This window comes from Ursus arctos, unplaced genomic scaffold, assembly GCF_023065955.2.
Source record: "Ursus arctos isolate Adak ecotype North America unplaced genomic scaffold, UrsArc2.0 scaffold_1, whole genome shotgun sequence".
Lineage (NCBI taxonomy): Eukaryota > Metazoa > Chordata > Mammalia > Carnivora > Ursidae > Ursus > Ursus arctos.
Genome location: NW_026622763.1, coordinates 66,975,430 through 66,994,202, shown reverse-complemented (window position 1 = coordinate 66,994,202; position 18,773 = coordinate 66,975,430). Strand labels below are relative to the sequence as shown.

General features: G+C 41.2%; 1 protein-coding gene and 1 pseudogene across 4 annotated transcripts in view; both read left to right on the top strand.

Moving 5' to 3' along the window:
* The first annotated feature begins 7,751 nt into the window (after positions 1-7,751).
* The window catches only part of HIBCH (3-hydroxyisobutyryl-CoA hydrolase), a 126,717-nt gene continuing 115,695 nt past the window's right edge, over positions 7,752-18,773 (top strand). For all 4 annotated transcript variants that reach the window (XM_057303592.1, XM_057303587.1, XM_057303579.1 and 1 more), the window contains exons 1-2: positions 7,752-7,979; positions 15,049-15,091. In XM_057303592.1, the coding sequence (XP_057159575.1) occupies positions 7,945-7,979; positions 15,049-15,091 (78 nt within the window). In that variant the 5' untranslated portion in view covers positions 7,752-7,944. The remainder of the gene's footprint in view (positions 7,980-15,048; positions 15,092-18,773) is intronic.
* Positions 10,362-14,960, top strand: LOC113247829 (protein SET-like; annotated as a pseudogene).

Below are 18,773 nucleotides of genomic sequence, written 5' to 3'. Positions count from 1 at the left end.
CTGCTTCTTCCTCTCCCACTCCCCCTGCTTGTGTTCCCTCTCTCGCTGGCTCTCTCTCTCTGTCAAATGAATAAACAAAATCTTTAAAAAAAAAAAAAAAGAAAATGAGAAACAGATTGGCTAGTTAGCAAATATGACAAGGAATCCCCTCAAAGGAATATGTAAATAAATAGCTATTAAAAGCCATATGGTGAGATGATGTCATGAAATACAATTGGAATCAGACAAGCCAGGGCAAACCAAAACTTCTTGCAAGTCAAGTAAGTGTGAAAGTGCAGAAAACATATAGGGAGGGGTGCGGGGATCCAGACATGTTTTCTCTGATCCACTGGCTATACTTCAAAGTGATACTGATAGAACTAAAATCTGATTATGTCATATTTCTGCTTAAATACCCTTTAAAGGTGGCTTCATGGGCCTTCGTGATCTGATCCCACCCTGCCTGTCTAGTGCCACTATCAGAACGCTGGAATCCCATGCTCTGCTCTATCCATGCAGAGTTCTCCTATGTTTAAAGCAGTTTCTTCTTCTGAGAAGCCCTCTCTGATTTCTAGATTATAACAGGTGGCCTTACCAGTGCTTCCATAGAGTTGTGTAAACTCCAAGGCTGCAGGACCCAACACCTAACATAGTACCTGGATTATAATATGCCCTCAATGACTGGACAAAGCACCAAGAGAAGAACAGATATTTCGCAAGTCTGCATGAGATTGCATGTGGCCAAGAAAAGGGAGATAGAGAAGAAAGGGCACCCAGATGTGGTTCTACGTCTGAGATTTTTCTGATCCAGCTTTGGTGTATGTGGTCCTTGGAGTAACTGCACTATAACGCGTATAGTCCAGTCCTGTTCATTGGGTGGCATGCAGTGAGTAGCACAAACGTACAAAAGGGCAAGGGTAAGGTTAAAAATATTGAACAGCTATGGTGCACTGCAGTGCTGTGAGGGCAGCTCTGGGGTCAGCCTGCAGCAGGTGGTCTCAACCAAGGGACGGGCAGCCTGATGGGCACCAGGCACGTGCCTGCTGGTACACAAGCACTATTATCTTCCCTAAGAGGACGCGGTTCACTATGAACACATGGCAGTGTGGTCTAGTGTGGACAGCTGTGGTCTGCTGGCTGGCAGGTGCCAGGTTGGTTTTCTCAGTAGGGCCCACCTGGGGTTCTTGGGGCCATACTGACCAGATTCACTGACATGGACTGTGGGTATTTATTGATTGGTTTAGAAATATTTCAATGCCTTAACAATCATGTGGCCATACTGATGCTTATTTACTGAATATTAGCCTTGCAGAAGGGCTTATTTAATTTGCACTGGGAACTGAGCAAGAGGAAAAGGAAGGGACCCAGATATCATTACTCAACCTTGGACATCTCCAAAACTCTGAGGTCTATGAGGCTACTCATCCTGCCCATCGTACAAGGGAGAAAATCATAACTATCTTAAGAGAAGTGCTCTTGGGTCACAGGCTCTACGGTATCTCATACTGTTCACCTTGTTACATATAAGAGAGAATGTTGATACCCTTTTGGGATCAATAAGTTGAATTGACATAATCATTGGATCAAGATCTGTTTTCTGGGGCGCCTGGGTGGCTCAGTCGTTAAGCGTCTGCCTTCAGCTCAGGGCGTGATCCCGGCATTATGGGATCGAGCCCCACATCAGGCTCCTCCGCTGGGAGCCTGCTTTTTCCTCTCCCACTCCCCCTGCTTGTGTTCCCTCTCTCGCTGGCTGTCTCTCTCTCTGTCAAATGAATAAATAAAATCTTAAAAAAAAAAAGATCTGTTTTCTGCACTGCTTGTTAGTAATAGTTGAACAATGCTTTGCTTCTTGGCCTCCAGTTGTATGACTCAATTCCTTTTGTTTGGGAGGACACCTGAGACTCTGTGCAGGTGGTCTACTATTCTCTATGCATCCCGTGGTGGGTGCTGGCCAACGGGGTACACTGAGACTACACTTATACAGCCTTGGGTTGTATGATCAGGAAGATCATTCTAGGTCAGGTTTTTTCCCTGGGGCTTGACAAAAAAACAAAAACAAAAACAGCTTTGACTCAAAACACTTTTTCCACAAAAGGCCAGTTTGCAAAATTTGGGGAAATTCAGGAATGGAAAGAGGGTGAAATGAGTGGGTTTCAGTACTCTTCCAAGAGGTCTGATAGAAAGGGGTGGAGGGTTGAGCCTTACGACTTCTTACCTAGCTCACTGGCGACAGAGCAGGGTAGATCTGACCAGGCAGCACAGCCTCAGGCTGGTTCGAGGGAAGAAAAGGCAGAGCTGCAGAGGCTCTTCTAGAAGCGGGCTATTGGGACAGTCAGAGTAAGCAGCTCATTTCTGGCACTGGAAGAGATCTTTGTCTGGTGGTGGAGCTCAGGGTGAGGGGTGGGGCTTGGTGTGTTGAGGGACCTCAACTCAACAATGGTGGCCTTTTTGCAAGCTTTTCAGAGCCTTTCATTGATTACCAATCATTGATTTCTAACAGGAAAAAGTAGGAGGAGTCACTTCCCTGCCATTCAGTCCTGGTGCTGTCTTCTGGATAATCTTTCACATGATGTGGGTACATAATTCATCTGTGAGGAGCATCTGTGTTTTGAAAAATAAATTTTACAACCTTATTTTTCCATACCAATGCCAGGTTTACACTGATCAAAATACACACAGAGTTATTTGTATGCAAAATATATTTCATAATTAGTTAATCAATATATCAAATTTGTATGGCTGTTTATCATGTTCCCAACACTGGGTTTTTGAAAAATTCAGACAACATATAAAATATAGTTTCTATCCTCAAGAAATGTATAATTCGAGAGAGAAAATTAGCGTTCAACAAATAATTGAGCAAGAAATGAATGATGAACTGTGGTGCTGGTTAGAAGTATAACTTGAATTCAGGAAAAAAAATAAATAAAGAGCCCAGTACAGGTTAGAATAAGAGACTATTGCAGGAAGATAAGACTCCAGATAGGTCTTCAGGATGGAAAAATTTTATTTTATTTATTTTTTATTTTTTTAAAGATTATTTTATTTTATTTATTTATTTGACAGAGATAGAGACAGCCAGCGAGAGAGGGAACACAAGCAGGGGGAGTGGGAGAGGAAGAAGCAGGCTTCCAGCGGAGGAGCCTGATGTGGGGCTCAATCCCAGAACGCTGGGATCACACCCTGAGCTGAAGGCAGACGCTAAAACGACTGAGCCACCCAGGCATCCCAGGATGGAAAAATTTTAGAAGAGGATTGAAGAACAGCTTTCTTGCCCTGAGGAATCACATGAGCCACAGAACAGAGGCAAGAAATCAACACTGTCCTCAGGGACATCCAGGAGAGATTGTGACAGGAAGGAGGAGGTTACATGAGAAATAAATTTGGGTAGTTGACGCAGAGCCCTGTTTTTTTTGCCTCAAAGGTCAGTCAATGAACTCAATATTATAGACCACTGCTGTTCAATGCCACATATGTAATTTAAAATTTTCTATACCACACTAAAAAAAAAGGTGAAGTTCATTTTAATAATATATTTTCCCTAACCCAATATATCTAAAATACTACCATTTTGACATGTAATCAATATTAAAAACATTTTACACTGCTTCAGTTTTTAAATTTAAATTAAGGAAAAATTTAGTTCCTCAGTTGCATGGATCACATTTCAAGTGTTCAATAGCCACTGGTGTCTAGTATTGGACAACATAGCTATAGACAATTGTGAGATGATTTAGCAGCTGAAAAATAAGTCAAAGATACATGGTATCTTAGGAGGATTTGTCATCAGTGAAATGCAAAGTGAATTGAAGGGTGTGATGATTGTGAGAGAAGAGAGAAGTTAGATCTGGAATGAGTTTCATGTGGGTACTAGAATGGTAGCATTGGAGTGTTAAGAGGATAGGACAAATCTGAGAGATGCTTCAAAGAAATAATTGGCGTGCCTTGATGACTGGTTGGGAATGGGAAAAGAAAAAAAATCAAGAGTGGTAGCCAGCTTCCAAACAGCTCCCAATGATTCTAGCCACCTAGTATGCACACCCTGGTGCAGTCCCCTCCCACACTGTACCAGGTGTGGTACGTGTGACCAATAGAATGAGGCGGTAGTGATGGTACGTCACTTCCAAGATGAGGTTATAAAAGATACTATGCTTCTGTTTTGGTGGTTCTCTCTCTTGGATCACGCACTCTGGAGAAATGGAGCTGCTCCACTGTGAGCAGCCCCGTGGAGAGGACCATGTGGCGAGGAACTGAAGCTTGCCAATGGGGCCATGAGCGAGGTTGGAAGGGGGTCCTCCTGCCCTGGTTAAGCATTCAGATGACTACAGTCCCAGCAAACACCATGACTGCAACCTCAGGAGAGACTCTGAGCCAGAACCATTTCTCAGCTTCTCTCTGATTCCTGAGTCTCAGAATCTGAGAGAGATAATAAATGTTTGTTATTTTAAGCTGCTGAATCTTGGAGCAGTTTGTAACAGCACTAGATAGTGACTACATCAAACAATAATAAAAAGATAACCTAATTTAAAAGGGGCAAAAGAATTGAATAGCCACTTTGCCAAAAAAGATTGTAAGCATACAAAAAAGCTCTCAATATCATTAGACACCAGGGAAATGCAAATTAAAACCACAATGAGGTGACACACACATCAGCAGGCTAAAATTGAAGATGGACAGCACGAAAATGTAATGAGGATGTGGAGCAACCAGAATTCTTTTATTTTAGAATTGAGATATAGTTCACATACCATACAGTTCACCCATTTAAAGTATACAATTCATGGCTTTTATGGGGCGCCTGGGTGGCTCAGTCGTTAAGCGTCTGCCTTTGGCTCAGGGCGCGATCCCGGAGTCCTGGGATCGAGCCCCACGTCAGGCTCCTCTGCTGGGACCCTGCTTCTTCCTCTCCCACTCTCCCTGCTTGTGTTCCCTTTCTCGCTGGCTGTCTCTCTCTCAGTCAAATAAATAAAATCTTAAAACAAAACAAAACAATTCAATGGCTTTTAGTATAGTGCAACCATCACCACAATACATTTAAAAATATTTTTATGACTCCAGAAAGAAACCCAGTACCTCTTAGCTGGCACCCTCCAATTATTCTACCACCCCTTCTGAACCCTAGCCTACTTTCTGTCTCTATACATTTGCTTATTCTGGACACTCATTTGAATGAAGTTGTACACCATGGGGTCTTTTGTGCTTGGTTTCTTTCACTTAGTATAGCGTTTTCAAGGTTCATCTATGTTGTAGCATGTATCAGTACTTCATTTTCTTCATTGCCAAATACTATTTCATTATATGGATATATCACTTTTTTTAAAAAAAGATCATATTTATTTATTTGAGAGAGAGAGCATGCGCAGGAGCAGGGTGAGGGGCAGAGGGAGAAGCAGGCTCTCCACTGAGCAGGGAGTCCGATGTGGGGCTGGATCCCGATGTGGGGCTGGATCCCAGGACTCCAGGGCTGAAGGCAGACATTAACCGACTGAGCCACCCAGGCACCCCAGATATATCACTTTTTAAAAATCCATCCATTGATATACATTTGAGTTGTTTCCAGCTTTTGGTTATTATGAGTAGCTATAAACATTTGTGTGGACTGCACTTTCATTTCTTTTGGGTATATATTTGGGCGGAATTACTAGGTCTTATGGTAACTCTATATTTAACCAATTGAGGGATGGCCGTTAAATTTTACATTCCCACCAACAGTGTATGAAGATTCCTATTTCTCTACATCTTCACCAATACTTGTTATTTTCTGTCTTTTTGATTATAACCATCTTAGTTGGTATGAAGTCATATCTTATTATGGTTTTGATTTGCACTTCCTTGATCCCTAATCATGTTGAGGATCTTTGCATATGATTATTGATCACTTGTAGATCTTCTTTGGAAGACTTTATTGTTCAGTTCTGTCTATTCAGATACATTGCTCACCTTGAAATGGAATGCTTTTTAAATTATTATTAAGTTTGAATAGTTCTTTACATATTCTAGGTACAAAATCCTTATTAAATATATCTTTTGCATTTTTTTTTCCTATTCTGTGGGTTGTCTGCAACTAGAACTCTTAGTCCAAAACAATATAGGGGCGCCTGGGTGGCTCAGTCATTAAGCGTCTGCCTTCGGCTCAGGGCGTGATCCCGGGGTCCTGGGGTCGAGCCCCATATCAGGCTCCTATGCTGGGAGCCTGCTTCTTCCTCTCCCACTCCCCCTGCTTGTGTTCCCTCTCTCGCTGGCTGTCTCTCTCTCTGTCAAATAAATAAATAAAATCTTTAAACAAAACAAAACAAAACAACAACAACAACAAAAAGGTTTAAATACTTTTGAAAAACATCTTGGGTTACGTGATTTGCCCAAGGTAACTAAACTATTAGCATGCTAGGGACAGGACAGGACCGACTACATAATTTGTAGACCTGCCTACAGCAAAAAGAAAATGTGGGGCACCTTGTTAAAAAATTGTTAAAAGTAGAACATTAAACCAAACACAGGGCCCTTCTAAACATGGGGCCTTATGAGATGGAGGTTGCATGAGCATGAAGTTGTGGGAACAGGGAAGATTTGAATCTTGGGCTGTTTAACAGGAAAGCTCACTCTTTCCAGTAAACCATACTGGATTGAATGATCCGTTCATTTTTTGGGCATGCTGTGAGACATGATGGCAATGTCAGGTGCTGATATCAGGTACTGATGTTCCAGAGCTGGTTAAAAACTGAATTACGGGTCAGTAGTTCCTTCTGTGAAGCCTGTTTGTCTTCTGTTCAGTGGGCATTTGGTAATTACATTTGACCTAAGTTAGAAAAGTAATTTTTCATCAAAGTCTTGATAGTATCTTCTTAAATGTTAACTTGCTAAGACTAATTCCTTTAACTTCCCTCCCTCTGAATTCTTCACTGAATTCCTTTTTTTCTGACAAATGTGTCAATACTTTAGTGGTGATGAAATGTTTGCTGCTGGACATCTGGGTGTATCTGGATACAGAGAAACATTCTCCTGAATCAACTTAACAGTGGATCCTAATGGATAAGGTGAATCTTAATTTCATTTGATAGTAAGCTACTTTCTGAATATAATTATGTTTTCACTGATAACAGTAACTTTCAGTTTTGTTGGTAAAGATGCATCTATCACCTCCTAATGAGACAAATTTTGTCTGCCATTGAGGAAGAGTGGGGGCTCTATCATTTTTCCAAAAAACTTGAAATATACCAATCCTAATATTAAAGAACTGCTGTGGTAAGGCTAGTATTAAACTACATCAGCGTCCTATTATCAAGTGTATTTCATCTGATTCTCCAAGAAGAGAATACTAAATTTTTATTTAAAAAATCTTTAAATTCAAGCAAAGTGTTTGATGGCAATCCTTGCTGGTCAAGCCTATCCCCAAGAAAGCCTCTAGAGAACAATTTCTTTCTTTCTTTCCAGATTTATTTATTTATTTGAGAGGGGGCAGGGACAGAGGGAGAATCTCAAGCAAACTCCCCACTGAGAGGGGAGCCCAACATGGGGCTCGATCCGACGATCCTGAGATCCTGATCCCAGCCAAAACCAAGAGTCTGATGCGTAATCTACTGAACCACCCAGGAACCCCTCTAGGAAACAATTTCTTTTCTCCCGGTCAGCCGGGCTCCGCTCCCCGCCACTCCTTCAGTCCTGCCCCACCCCGCCCTCAGCCTCCGCCTCCGCCTCCGCCCCCGCCCCGCCCCCTAACCAAGCCCCACCCCACCCTCTTCCCCTGTCCTCAACCCATTTCCTCCCGCAGCGGTTCTCGCCCCGCCCCTCAGCGCCGCGCCGCTGACAATCCCGTCGTGGGCCTCTCTGGCCGCCTGGAGGACTTGTCATCTGTGTCCGGCGGCGCGGGGAGGAGCAGGGGCGGCGGTGGGTGGGTCTGACGTGAGGTGCCACGAGATTCTCGGGTGCGCCGCCTCCTACTACTTTAGGTGGGCGGGTGTGTTTGCCATGGGGCTGCAGCAGGTGTGGAGGCTCATGTCGAGGTGAGTGAGCGAGGGAGCGACCTGTCTAGCGCAGGCTCCTGGGCTGCGCTCGCCGAGGTGACAGAGGCTGTCGCGCCGGTGGGGACGGCCTGGCCTCGAAGTTTCTAGTGACGCTTGGAGGCGCAGATCTTAGACCCGAGCCCGGCGCCTCTCTGTGTTTCGCGCTTATTGCGTTTAGCGCCTTTGCAGCATCCCGTTCGTTTTCTGCCTCGCTGGCTCTTATTCAGCCTTGACCCCCATTTCCTTTCTTCAGAGCTGAGTCTAGCTTGGGGGACGGGCAGGGTTTCAGCGTGGAGGAATTTTGTGGTATGCTTGGTGCTGCTAGCAACCGCTCCTGCTTTGGCAGTTGTTGCACCGGCGCTCGTGGTGTGACTCTGTTGTTCAGTTCTGCCGGATGGCTCCAGCCTTAATCCAGGTGTGTGGACCTTTCAGGCTAGTGCTGTGGACACATAACGTGGCCTGGAGTGTGTGTGCAAACATCGTGCTTAACTCCTGAAAGTGCTACTGACTGCAGCTTGAGTTCTGCTAAGTAAATCTGGTGGTCCTGAGTTTAGGAAGCTGGGATGAGTTAGTCTTGAGGCCTATTGCCTGCCTATGTGCATTCAGGTAGCAGGTGTGACCACTTGAAGGGAGAACCATCCTGTTTACTCCATAACTTCAGTTGCTGGGTTCTTTAGCCTTTGAGTTTGCCTTGGGGGAAAAGGATGGGAATGTTTCTTTGGTTTAAGAAGAATAGTTATGTCTCTAGAGATAAGCGTCTGCTTGTTTAACATTGTATCCACAGACCTGGTTCTCAATCAATGAAGAAAAATGGAAGAGTTGCTTTCCTTCTTCATTTTTTTAATACCTCGAAATTAGCTGTCCATGTGTCTCTGAACAGCTCAGGGAGAGACGTGGCAAATATTAAGAAAATCACATGTCATTATTGCTGCTGCTTTTTGAAGTTGTGAGCAAATACCAAATTATTTGAGAAACAGATTGGGAAGAACTGTTAACAAAATTAACTGACTTGGAAAAGAGTCTGTCATCCCCAGAGTTCAGGCTGGCTTTATTCCACCCCTCATCTCGAGGTGCAGACTGATTGAGTTCTGGAGCAGTTTGGGGCCTTTGATCAGGGATGCCTTTTCCAGGGCTTTGGAGTGGGTATTGCCTTAGCAAAGCAGAGACCTGAGGCCAGTGTTACCTAGTCTGTAACAGCCTAACCCACAATTGTATTAAGGAATAGGGTGCCACAGAGTGTTTTTGAGAGGAAATAAACGTTGACGTTGTTGGGCAATCCCTCTTGAACTCTGGTCTTCCTTGGCTCTCTGGCACTGTCTTTCCCACTTACCTCTCCACTAATTCTTGTGGTGCCAGTACAGATCCTGGGCATTTTGGGGGGAGTTCCCAAATTACCTCTCTGAAGATAACTCAAATTTGTATGTCTGATCTTGATGTATTCTAAATGCTAGTGCAAGTCACAACCACCTGAATGTCTCATTTGCACCTCAGGTGTTAATTTGCACGTAAGTGTAACCCGTACTCATCTGCACTTTCTTCTTGAAGCTATTATTCTTCTAGATTTTTAAAGTTATTTAAGTTCTCCCACACTCCCAATCCTTATCTCTTCCTGCTGATTCAAATTTAAACAATCCTCTCAAAATTTTTAGTTCATTTTTCAGAAACTTGATTGGTGCACTTCTTCCCAATTTGAATAGCTTCTGTGTGTGATTGCCAGGTTAATCTTGCTAAAGTTCAATTCAGGGCCTGCCATTCTTCTGCTAAGAAGTTCTTAGAGGTGTCCTCCTACTTACGGAATTCAATAAAAATTTCCCAGCCCGATTTCAAAGATTTGGCCCTAATTTACTTCATGAATTCTACAATACTCAGTGTTATATTCTAGCTTCTGGAAGTTCTAGGCACTTTTTTTTTACCCTGTAGCCAATCTGGACTACTTGCTATTGTTTCTTAAGGCCCTCGAAGTCCCAAAAGAAAGCAGACAAACGAATATTTAAACAAAACTAATACTTAGTTACAAACTTTGATAAGTGTCTTAAAGGAAAAGATTTAAGGAAAAGTACAAGTATGACAGAGTCAGATTTAGAAATGAAAGTGAAGGGTCGGGGGAGGCTCTTCAAAGAGGTAGATCTTTTAAGTTGTTAATAGTACTCCTTTCTCCATCTGCTCTATACTCTGCTGAACTGCATTGTTTCCGTGTTTGCTTCTTGAGCTGCCTCTTTTCTTCTACGTAGTTGTTTCCGAAGGCTCAGTATTTGATTCTCTGTTATATTTTGTCTGTGTTAAGAGTCACAGACCCCAATGCAGAGGCTAAGAAGGAAGCATTCAGTAATGCTGGCTAGACAACAGCACTGGGGACTAGTAGGGAACTAGTGAGCTAGAGAAATGGCTCTAAAGGAGCTGGCTTCTCAGCCCCAGGCGGATGTTGCCATTGTAGACTGTAGACCCACGGTTTCTATAACTACTAATTTTTCTGGGAAACTGAATTTTTTGGTGCAATCTCTTGATTTTAAATGTCTAGTTTTAAAACACAGCTGACCAGACAAAGCACATTAGTAGACCCAGTCAGCATTCAGGCCACTAATTTCCAGCTGCAGCTTTTTCATTCCTCAAGGACAGCTGAGGCGTTCTTATGCCTCAGTGATTATCTATGCACGTGACTTTGTGACATAGCTTCAGTTGTACCTTTTCTTTCAAACTCCAGTCTCTCTACTTGCTGTTGAATGTTTCCACTTATGTCAATACAGGCTCAAGAAACTGAAAATGGACTTCATATTTCATTCTACAAACCAGTTAGTTTGCTTGCCAGCCTTTTCAGTACCTATATTCTCTTAGCTATCCTAGCTTGAATTCTTGGAATTGTTATTGACAAAGTTCTTTTCTTTTCCATTAGGTTTTAACTTCATAATATCTCCTAATCATTCCTTTGTTTCCACAGCTGCTGTTCATCAGTTCATGCCTGAATTACTTGGCCTTGATTTTCTGTTCTATTCACCTTCTAACTTGCCTACTTCTGCTGTAATCTTCATCAAGCACTGTTTTCATTATCTCATCTTAAACAGTTCCATGTAAAGTTGTTTAATTTTGTAAACTCATGTGTGATTTGTTGGATAATTGCAGAAATCTCCTAAATGATAATGTTCTCATCCTTCCAAGACAGTTGTTTTTAACTTCAGCGTGTGTCAGAATCACCTGGAGGGTTTGTTAAACACAGATTTTTGGGCTCACCCCACAGTTTCGAATTCAGTAGGTCTGGGATGGGGCCAACAATTTGCATTTCTGACATGTGCCCCTGAGATGCTGATGGTGCTGGTCCAGGAACCACACTTTGAGAACAACTGCCCCAAGCAGATAAGCTGACCGTCACCTGAAGGAAATAAGTCTGTTAAAATGATTTAGTAAATTAGCTGTAGCTGGAAGGTGCATGTCCTCTTCCCCTCCACCAGATGGCAGTTCTGGAGCCAACAGGAAGGAAAGAGAAGACCTTCAATTCAGAATTATTTGGGGACTCTGAATATTCAAATATATTTTTGAGATGTAAAAGTTAATAGCAGATTTTAAATAACGGTTGAGTAGAAATTGGAACAAATAAAATGAATATGATTTTATAGAGTCTGGTAAGGAACTTAGTTGTACTTAGGTTTTTCTGTTTGGTAGCAATTGGTCCAGAGCTTTTGGGATCAAAATGCTGTGCACAGTGCTGTGTACTTGCATTTGTAGGTTTACATTACCTTTATTTGAATGAGCTAAAATTCTATCTCAGGAATGAAACTAGGACTTGAAGCTAGGTCTGTGTGTCTCTGTGCCACAGGTGGTGCTTAAGCTGTTGGATAAGACTTGCCAGTCTGGCAGCACCATCTTTAACCTTGAACTGGCATTTCGGTACTGGTCTCATTAAGGAATTCAGGGTTATTCTTGATCTAAAGGACTTAGTGCTTAACTTTTTCTTAATTCAATTTTATCTTTTTGGAAGTCTTTAAGTTCAAAAAAAATTTAAATGGTGTTTCAGGATAAATATAGTTCAGATTTTAAAAGTCTATATGAAATTCTCCGTTTAGAAATACCCCTAAATAAGCTAGTATCTGTCACTTCAGTTTAATTTTTATAAAATATTGATTTTAATGACAACTTGTTTGTGCTTTGGAATCATTTGGGGGAGCTTCAAACAAAAATACTTATGTCTGTGTCCCACCTCCAGAGTTTGATTTTTAATTGGTCTTGGATGTGAACTGGGCTTTGGAATGTTTACTAGAGTTTCCAGGTGATTCTAATGTGCAGACAAGTTATGGAATTACTGGGCTAGAATAAGAATATTTTACTTGTGGTAAGACAGATTCAAAATATGCTAGTCTAGGAATGTGAAGTGTGACTGATTTAAACAAATTAGTGGTTTCCCTTTTTTGGGGGATAGTAATATTCAATTTAAATGTAATCTAAGAGGAAAGTAAGAACTCTGGAAAGATGTATTACAAATATTTTTATAAATTCAGTCACCTAAAATGTGGCTACAGTGGTGACAACGGGCATATTACCTTTTTTTTTTTAATGCCTCAGCTAAACAGTTGCCCCTCAAATCTCGAAATATCCTGGAAAAATTAGTAAGTTGGTGATTTATGAGCTCCCTCAGATAGTATATGTATCTGTACATGTTCACAGTCCTTAATCAGGCTGCTGCTGCTGCGGATTCCACCTTTGACCTTACTTCATACGTCTCAAATTTCACTTCTTGTTTAGCATGCATCCCAGTATATCTTAATAACATTATTATTATTTTTTTTAAAGATTTTATTTATTTATTTGACAGAGATAGAGACAGCCAGCGAGAGAGGGAACACAAGCAGGGGGAGTGGGAGAGGAAGAAGCAGGCTCATAGCAGAAGAGCCTTATGTGGGGCTCGATCCCATAACGCTGGGATCACACCCTGAGCCGAAGGCAGACGCTTAACCGCTGTGCCACCCAGGCGCCCCAATAACATTATTTTTATATGCATCTCTCTTCACTATACTTTGAGTTGCTTGAAGGCAAGAGCAATATCTTTTGGGGAACTTTTTATTTTATTTTTTTAAATTTATTTTATTTTTTTTAAAAGATTTTATTTATTTATTTGACAGAGACAGCCAGCGAGAGAGGGAACACAAGCAGGGGGAATGGGAGAGGAAGAAGCAGGCTCATAGCAGAGGAGCCTGATGTGGGGCTCGATCCCATAATGCCGGGATCACGCCCTGAGCTGAAGGCCGACGCTTAACAACTGCGCCACCCAGGTGCCCCTGGGAAACTTTTTAAAAAGGCCCGAGGCATAGGGGTGCCTGGGTGGCTCAATCAGTTAAGCCTCGGCCTTCGGCTCAGGTTGTGATCCCATCAAGCCCCACATCGGGCTTCCTGCTCACTGGGGAGCCTGCTTCTCCCTCTCCTGCTCTCCCTGCTTGTGCTCGCTCTGTCAAATAAATATAATCTTAAAAAAAGAGGCCCGAAGCATAAAAATATGACGAATTTTCACAAACTGAACATATCCATTTCACTGGCACCTGGATCAAGAAAAAATGATAGTATCCGCATCTCAGAGGCCCTCCTCATGCCCCTTCTAGTCACTCTCCACCCCCATGGTGCTTTTACTTAGTTGTGATGCACATGAAGTACTGAAATGTACTATTCTGAAGTCTGTAGCTCAGTTAACTTTTGCGTTTATATACAGTCCTCTAACCATCATCTGGATAGAGATAATTTCTACCACTCCAGATTTCCTCCTGCCCTCTCCCAGCTTCCCCCACTCTCTACCATTTCGACTTCTGTTATTACTGATTGATCACTTTTGCCAAGCTGTGTCTTAAGCTTTGTATGCCTAGCCTAACACTTTTAAAACAAACTTGGAAGTGTGTTATGTTTATTTTATAGCTTGCTTGCTTTTTGTAATTTCTGTCATGACTATTTTCCATATGTTAAGTATTATTTAAATTTTTTTAAGTAAATATTTTTATTGGCTTTGTAAGATGACCATTTATAAAATATTACTAGAGGCAGCTGGACCAAGTTGCTGCCTGCACCCTTTGCCTCCCCTATTCCCAACCCCACCAAGGTCAGTAAAGAGGAACTCAGCTTCAACCACAATGGAGCCCATGAGACCTCAGAAAAAGAACAGCAAGGAGCAGGCGAATATATTAATGAAGTACAGAATGCAGTAGACTTGAACAAGCCAATGAGATTTTGAAAGTAGAACAGACAGATGACACTGCTGACCACTTTTTTCAGGAGAGATTGGAAGTGATTGCCCAGATCCTACATTTTTGGGTTAACATTTATCACTCATCCACCAAGTGTCTGCAATGCATTGTTCGGCAAAAGTTGACAGAATTCAAAGATGTTAAATAAGGTTACAGAATAGATCTTTATTTGGATGGAAAACCTTACTTTGAAAATAAAGTTCTTTCCAAAGAATTTCATCCAAATGAGAGTGGTGATCCATCTTCAAAGTCCACTGAAATCAAATGGAAATCTAGAAAGGATTTGACAAAATGTTCAAGTTAAATGCAGAATAAAGCCAGCAGGAAGAGAGAGCATGAGAGACCCAGAGAGCTCTTTTTCTGGTTTACCGATGATTCTTTTGGAGGTGCAGATGAGCTCAGGGGAGGTCATCAAAGATGCTATTTGGCCAAATCCACTATAGTGCTACTTGGTTCTTGGCATGATGATGAAGGAGATGATAATGATGAGTGGGAGGAAGGAGAGGAGGATGAAAGACGAATGACTAATGGAACTTTAATGGATTCTAACCTTTTTAAATTTTCTCCATGCCCTGGGAGCAAGTTGCAGTCTTCCCACCTCCCCCACCCTCTTGTGTTCAGTTGCTCTGTTTTTTTGAGGTCCCTTCTCCTTTATTCCTTGGTTTTTGATTTATTTTTTGGGGAGATACCTTGAACAGAATACAGTGGGAAAAGAATCTCTACCCTTTTTTTGTTCCAAATTCATTTTTTCCCTAATACCTTTTAGAAAAGGGTAAAACAAAAGGAAATATATTTATACATTGAGACATGACTACTCACATTACTGTGTTCATTGTATTCTGTGTTTGTTTCAGGTTTAATTCATTCAAAAGGACTAATATCATACTGCAACATTTGGTAAGTTTGGATTTTGTTTTGTTGGCATTGTTAGATTATGATGTGTAATGTAAAATGTCATTGTTAGGGAAGTAGAGGAATACTGGCAGAGTTTGTTGCTCTTCATGTGCCATGGTTCCCAATTTTATAGTGTCAAGACTTGACACATAACTAGGAGGTGGTAAAAGGTTATGAATAAGAGCATGGATCTTCAAGTCAGAATGCTTGGGTTTAAGTAATGGGTCCACTACTTAATTTTGGTAGATTACACTAAGAATCTTGCTTGTATTATGCTTTGGTGTCCTATTGGGTTACAGTAATTTAAAAATTAAATTTAATGACATTCAACATTAGCTGGAAATTGATGAAAATCTTAGGAGTCGGAAGGATATGTGATTGAATAAAGAGGAAAGTCAGATGTCAAAAGAAATTATGTTCTGCTTAAGGTAGTATATTTTCTTGGATGTGTCTTTGGGTTGCAGCCTTGTTTGATGGTAGCAGATGTTACATATAATGAAAGGTGTATGCTCAAGATTGGGATTTGGGTATCGACAATGCGCAGCTTGCTTTAGGCTTGTGTTACAGCAGGAATGCATCACTAGAATGTTGGATTGTTCATTCAGCTAATGAAACATTTTTGGGATACCTGCTATGTACCAGGTACTGGATTTTCCTCAAAGGAAAGGTTCATTTCTCACAATGTTTATGAAGGCACTAAAGTGTTTTCCAAAATGTAGCCCGCAAAATACAAGTCCCAAGAGGTAAATAATCCATGGGGAAAAAAAAAGTTTACAAGTAAGAAAACTGCTCATTGTATTTTAAAAGTTTATATTTAATATTTGCATATTAAATCCAAAAATGTCTTACAGGGATGAAACTTATTTACATTGATTTGTTTTTTTCCAAACTGATTTGACCATGGGTCATTTTATCTTTCTACATAGCAGCGGTAATCATCCTTTTGACGCTTTGGGAAATGTTGCTATTATGATTTTGGCAGAATAGTTTCACATTCTAGCAGAGAAGGTATTCTAAAGATGTGCACGTCTTAGAGATTTTATTTTGGCAGGCTTCATGCATTCAGTTCAGCACAGCTGTGTGTTGATGGTGTTCATACACTTTAGCAAGTTTCCTTCATTTCTCTTTTGAATAGATGTAAATAATGGGTCACTCAGGCCTTACAGGAGGGGAAAAAGTTCTGCAGAGTGGGTTCAAGTGGGTGAGATCATATCACTTGAAGAAGATAATTGGGAGAGTCAGCTTAGGGACTGTAATGGTCAGAGCATTAGTTCTAGTTCTAGAATGAGAAAAACCTAGATTTGAATCTTGGTCCTTCCCCAAAGCTGTGTGATTCCAAGCAAGTGATCTAACTTCTCTGGGCCTCAGAGTCCTTATCTATGGAAAGGAGTTCCTGGTATATAATTCATTAGGGGGATTTTGACGAATAAGTGAAGAGTTTAGTCAAGTGTTCAGCATAGTGTCCATAGAAAACTTTCAAATAGCAAGTTAAAAATAAGAAACAGCTTTTGCTGATTGCCTAATAAAATATTTGAAAATAAAAGTTAATGTGAACCAGTTGTCTTTTCTGGATGAACAATAACGATTTAAGAAAGTTCTAAGTCTCACCTTAAATTGCTTTTCCTCCTATTTTAAAAATAGCTCTGGCCAGAAACATTTCTTCTTTCCCTTCTCTGTTCCCCTATATCCCTTCTGTCTCCTCGTTCTCACTGCCCCCCAACTTTGGGTTGTATGAGAATTTCATTTCTGACTCTAGGCTCTCTAATCTTTCCTAATATAAATTTTTCTTCATAGAAACCTTTTCTAAGTTTTAGTTAAAAATTTGATATTTTTGGAAAAGGGATTTAATTTTTTCTGCAGAATTAACATACAAATTATGCTAATACTGGAAAGTTCATCTTTTTTCTTCTACCCTTTTGTTTGAATAATTTTGATTAATGCACTAATAGTTCTATTTAGGTTTTGAAAAGGCCATGAATTTCTTCAGGTAGGAAAAAAAATCCTTTTATCTATTCATTTACATCATTCCAGTGGCATTAACAGGATATTCTGGAATATCCTTTGCTCAAAGTCTGACCCTCTGTAAATGTCCTGCAAAAACACTTGGCTTAAGTTCTTGGAGATCCATGCTTTATATTCCTGCATCACTGTAATAGCAAAAATCGAAAATATACTCAATGTTTATTGGTAGGGGACTGATTGATATGTAAGAATGCACAGCTGTTAAAAATAAGTAGGTAGCATGCATGTGCAATCAGCAAAATCCTGGGAAATTTTAAAGGATAAATGGCCTGTTTTCAGCAAATTGGAAGGAAAAGAGAGGGATGAAGGGAGAACTTGTAGATTAAAACGCTTGAAAAACAGGGGGTGCCTGGGTGGCTCAGTCGGCTAAGTGTTTGAGTCTTGATTTTTGTCTCAGGGCATGGTCCTCAGGGTTGTTGAGCTCAAGCCCTGCATTTGACTCAGCGCTGGGCATGGAGCCTGCTTAAGATTCTCTTTCTCCCTCTCCCTCTGCCCCTCCTTCCATCTCCCTCTCTTAAAAGAAAAAAAAAAAAGAGTTGAAAAGTATATCCATTAAAAAAAAAACCAAACAGATGGTGTATTTTTGCATGTACACTTTGTGTTTACTATAAAAACCAGGATAGTTATATTTTTATAGAGAGGGAGAGGCCTGTGATTGAGATGGGGCAGGTGGAGGGCTAAGGGCTTTTGGGGCTGGCTGGACAACATTGGGTTTGGGATTTGTTTTTTGTTTTTTTTTGTTTTTGTCCCAATTACAAACTAATAGTTAGCCTTTTACTATTTTATGGAAGCTGGCAGAAGATGTGAAACTCCTGAGTGAGAGACTAAGGATTCTGTTACTAGTGGCACATGGAGCAGCACTGAGCATCATGTTTGTATTGGTTTTCCCTTGCTCCCCAAGTTCCACAGGGGTGACACGGAAGACCCAGATGAAAGCTTGCATATGCAGCGGATTACACTACAGGGCAGCAGTATTGAATATGGGGAACCTGCTGGTTTGTAGCAAGCTGTAAGCAAGCCTGCTCTCTTGTCCCAGAGGGAGACATCACCTTTTCTTTAAAGTTGCTTGCAGCAAATACAACCCTGAAAATGACCCAGGCAAAAAGAGACGTCAGGCCCTTGGGTTCATGACATATATAGCATTAAAGTACAAGGAAACCTCAGGGCCCATGGCAGATAACTTCTTCTAGCAGCCAAGTTAGAAATAGGGTCATTGCAGACATAAATAGTAAAATGAGGTCATACTGGAGTAGGGATTACTGGACTAATCCAGTATGACGGTTGTCCTTACATAAAGGGAAAATTTGGAGATCGGTATAGTGGGAGAATGCCATGTAAAGAATGGAATTAGGCTGCTACCAGTTAAGGAACGACCAGAAGCTAGGAGACCAGCCTGGAACAGATCCTTCCCCTAGCCATCTTTAGAGGAAATGTGGTCCTGCTGATACCTTGATTAACTCTCTGTTGTTGAAGCCACTTAGTTTGTGGTCCTTTGTTACAACAGTGCTAGCAAATGAGTACAATTCCCATGGTATGTTTGTCAAAATTAAGAGCATTGGTATATTACTATTAACTTTAAACTGTATTTGAATTTCACCAATCTTTCCCTTAATTTTCTGTTCCAGGATCCAATCCAGAATACATATTGCATTTCTTTGTCATG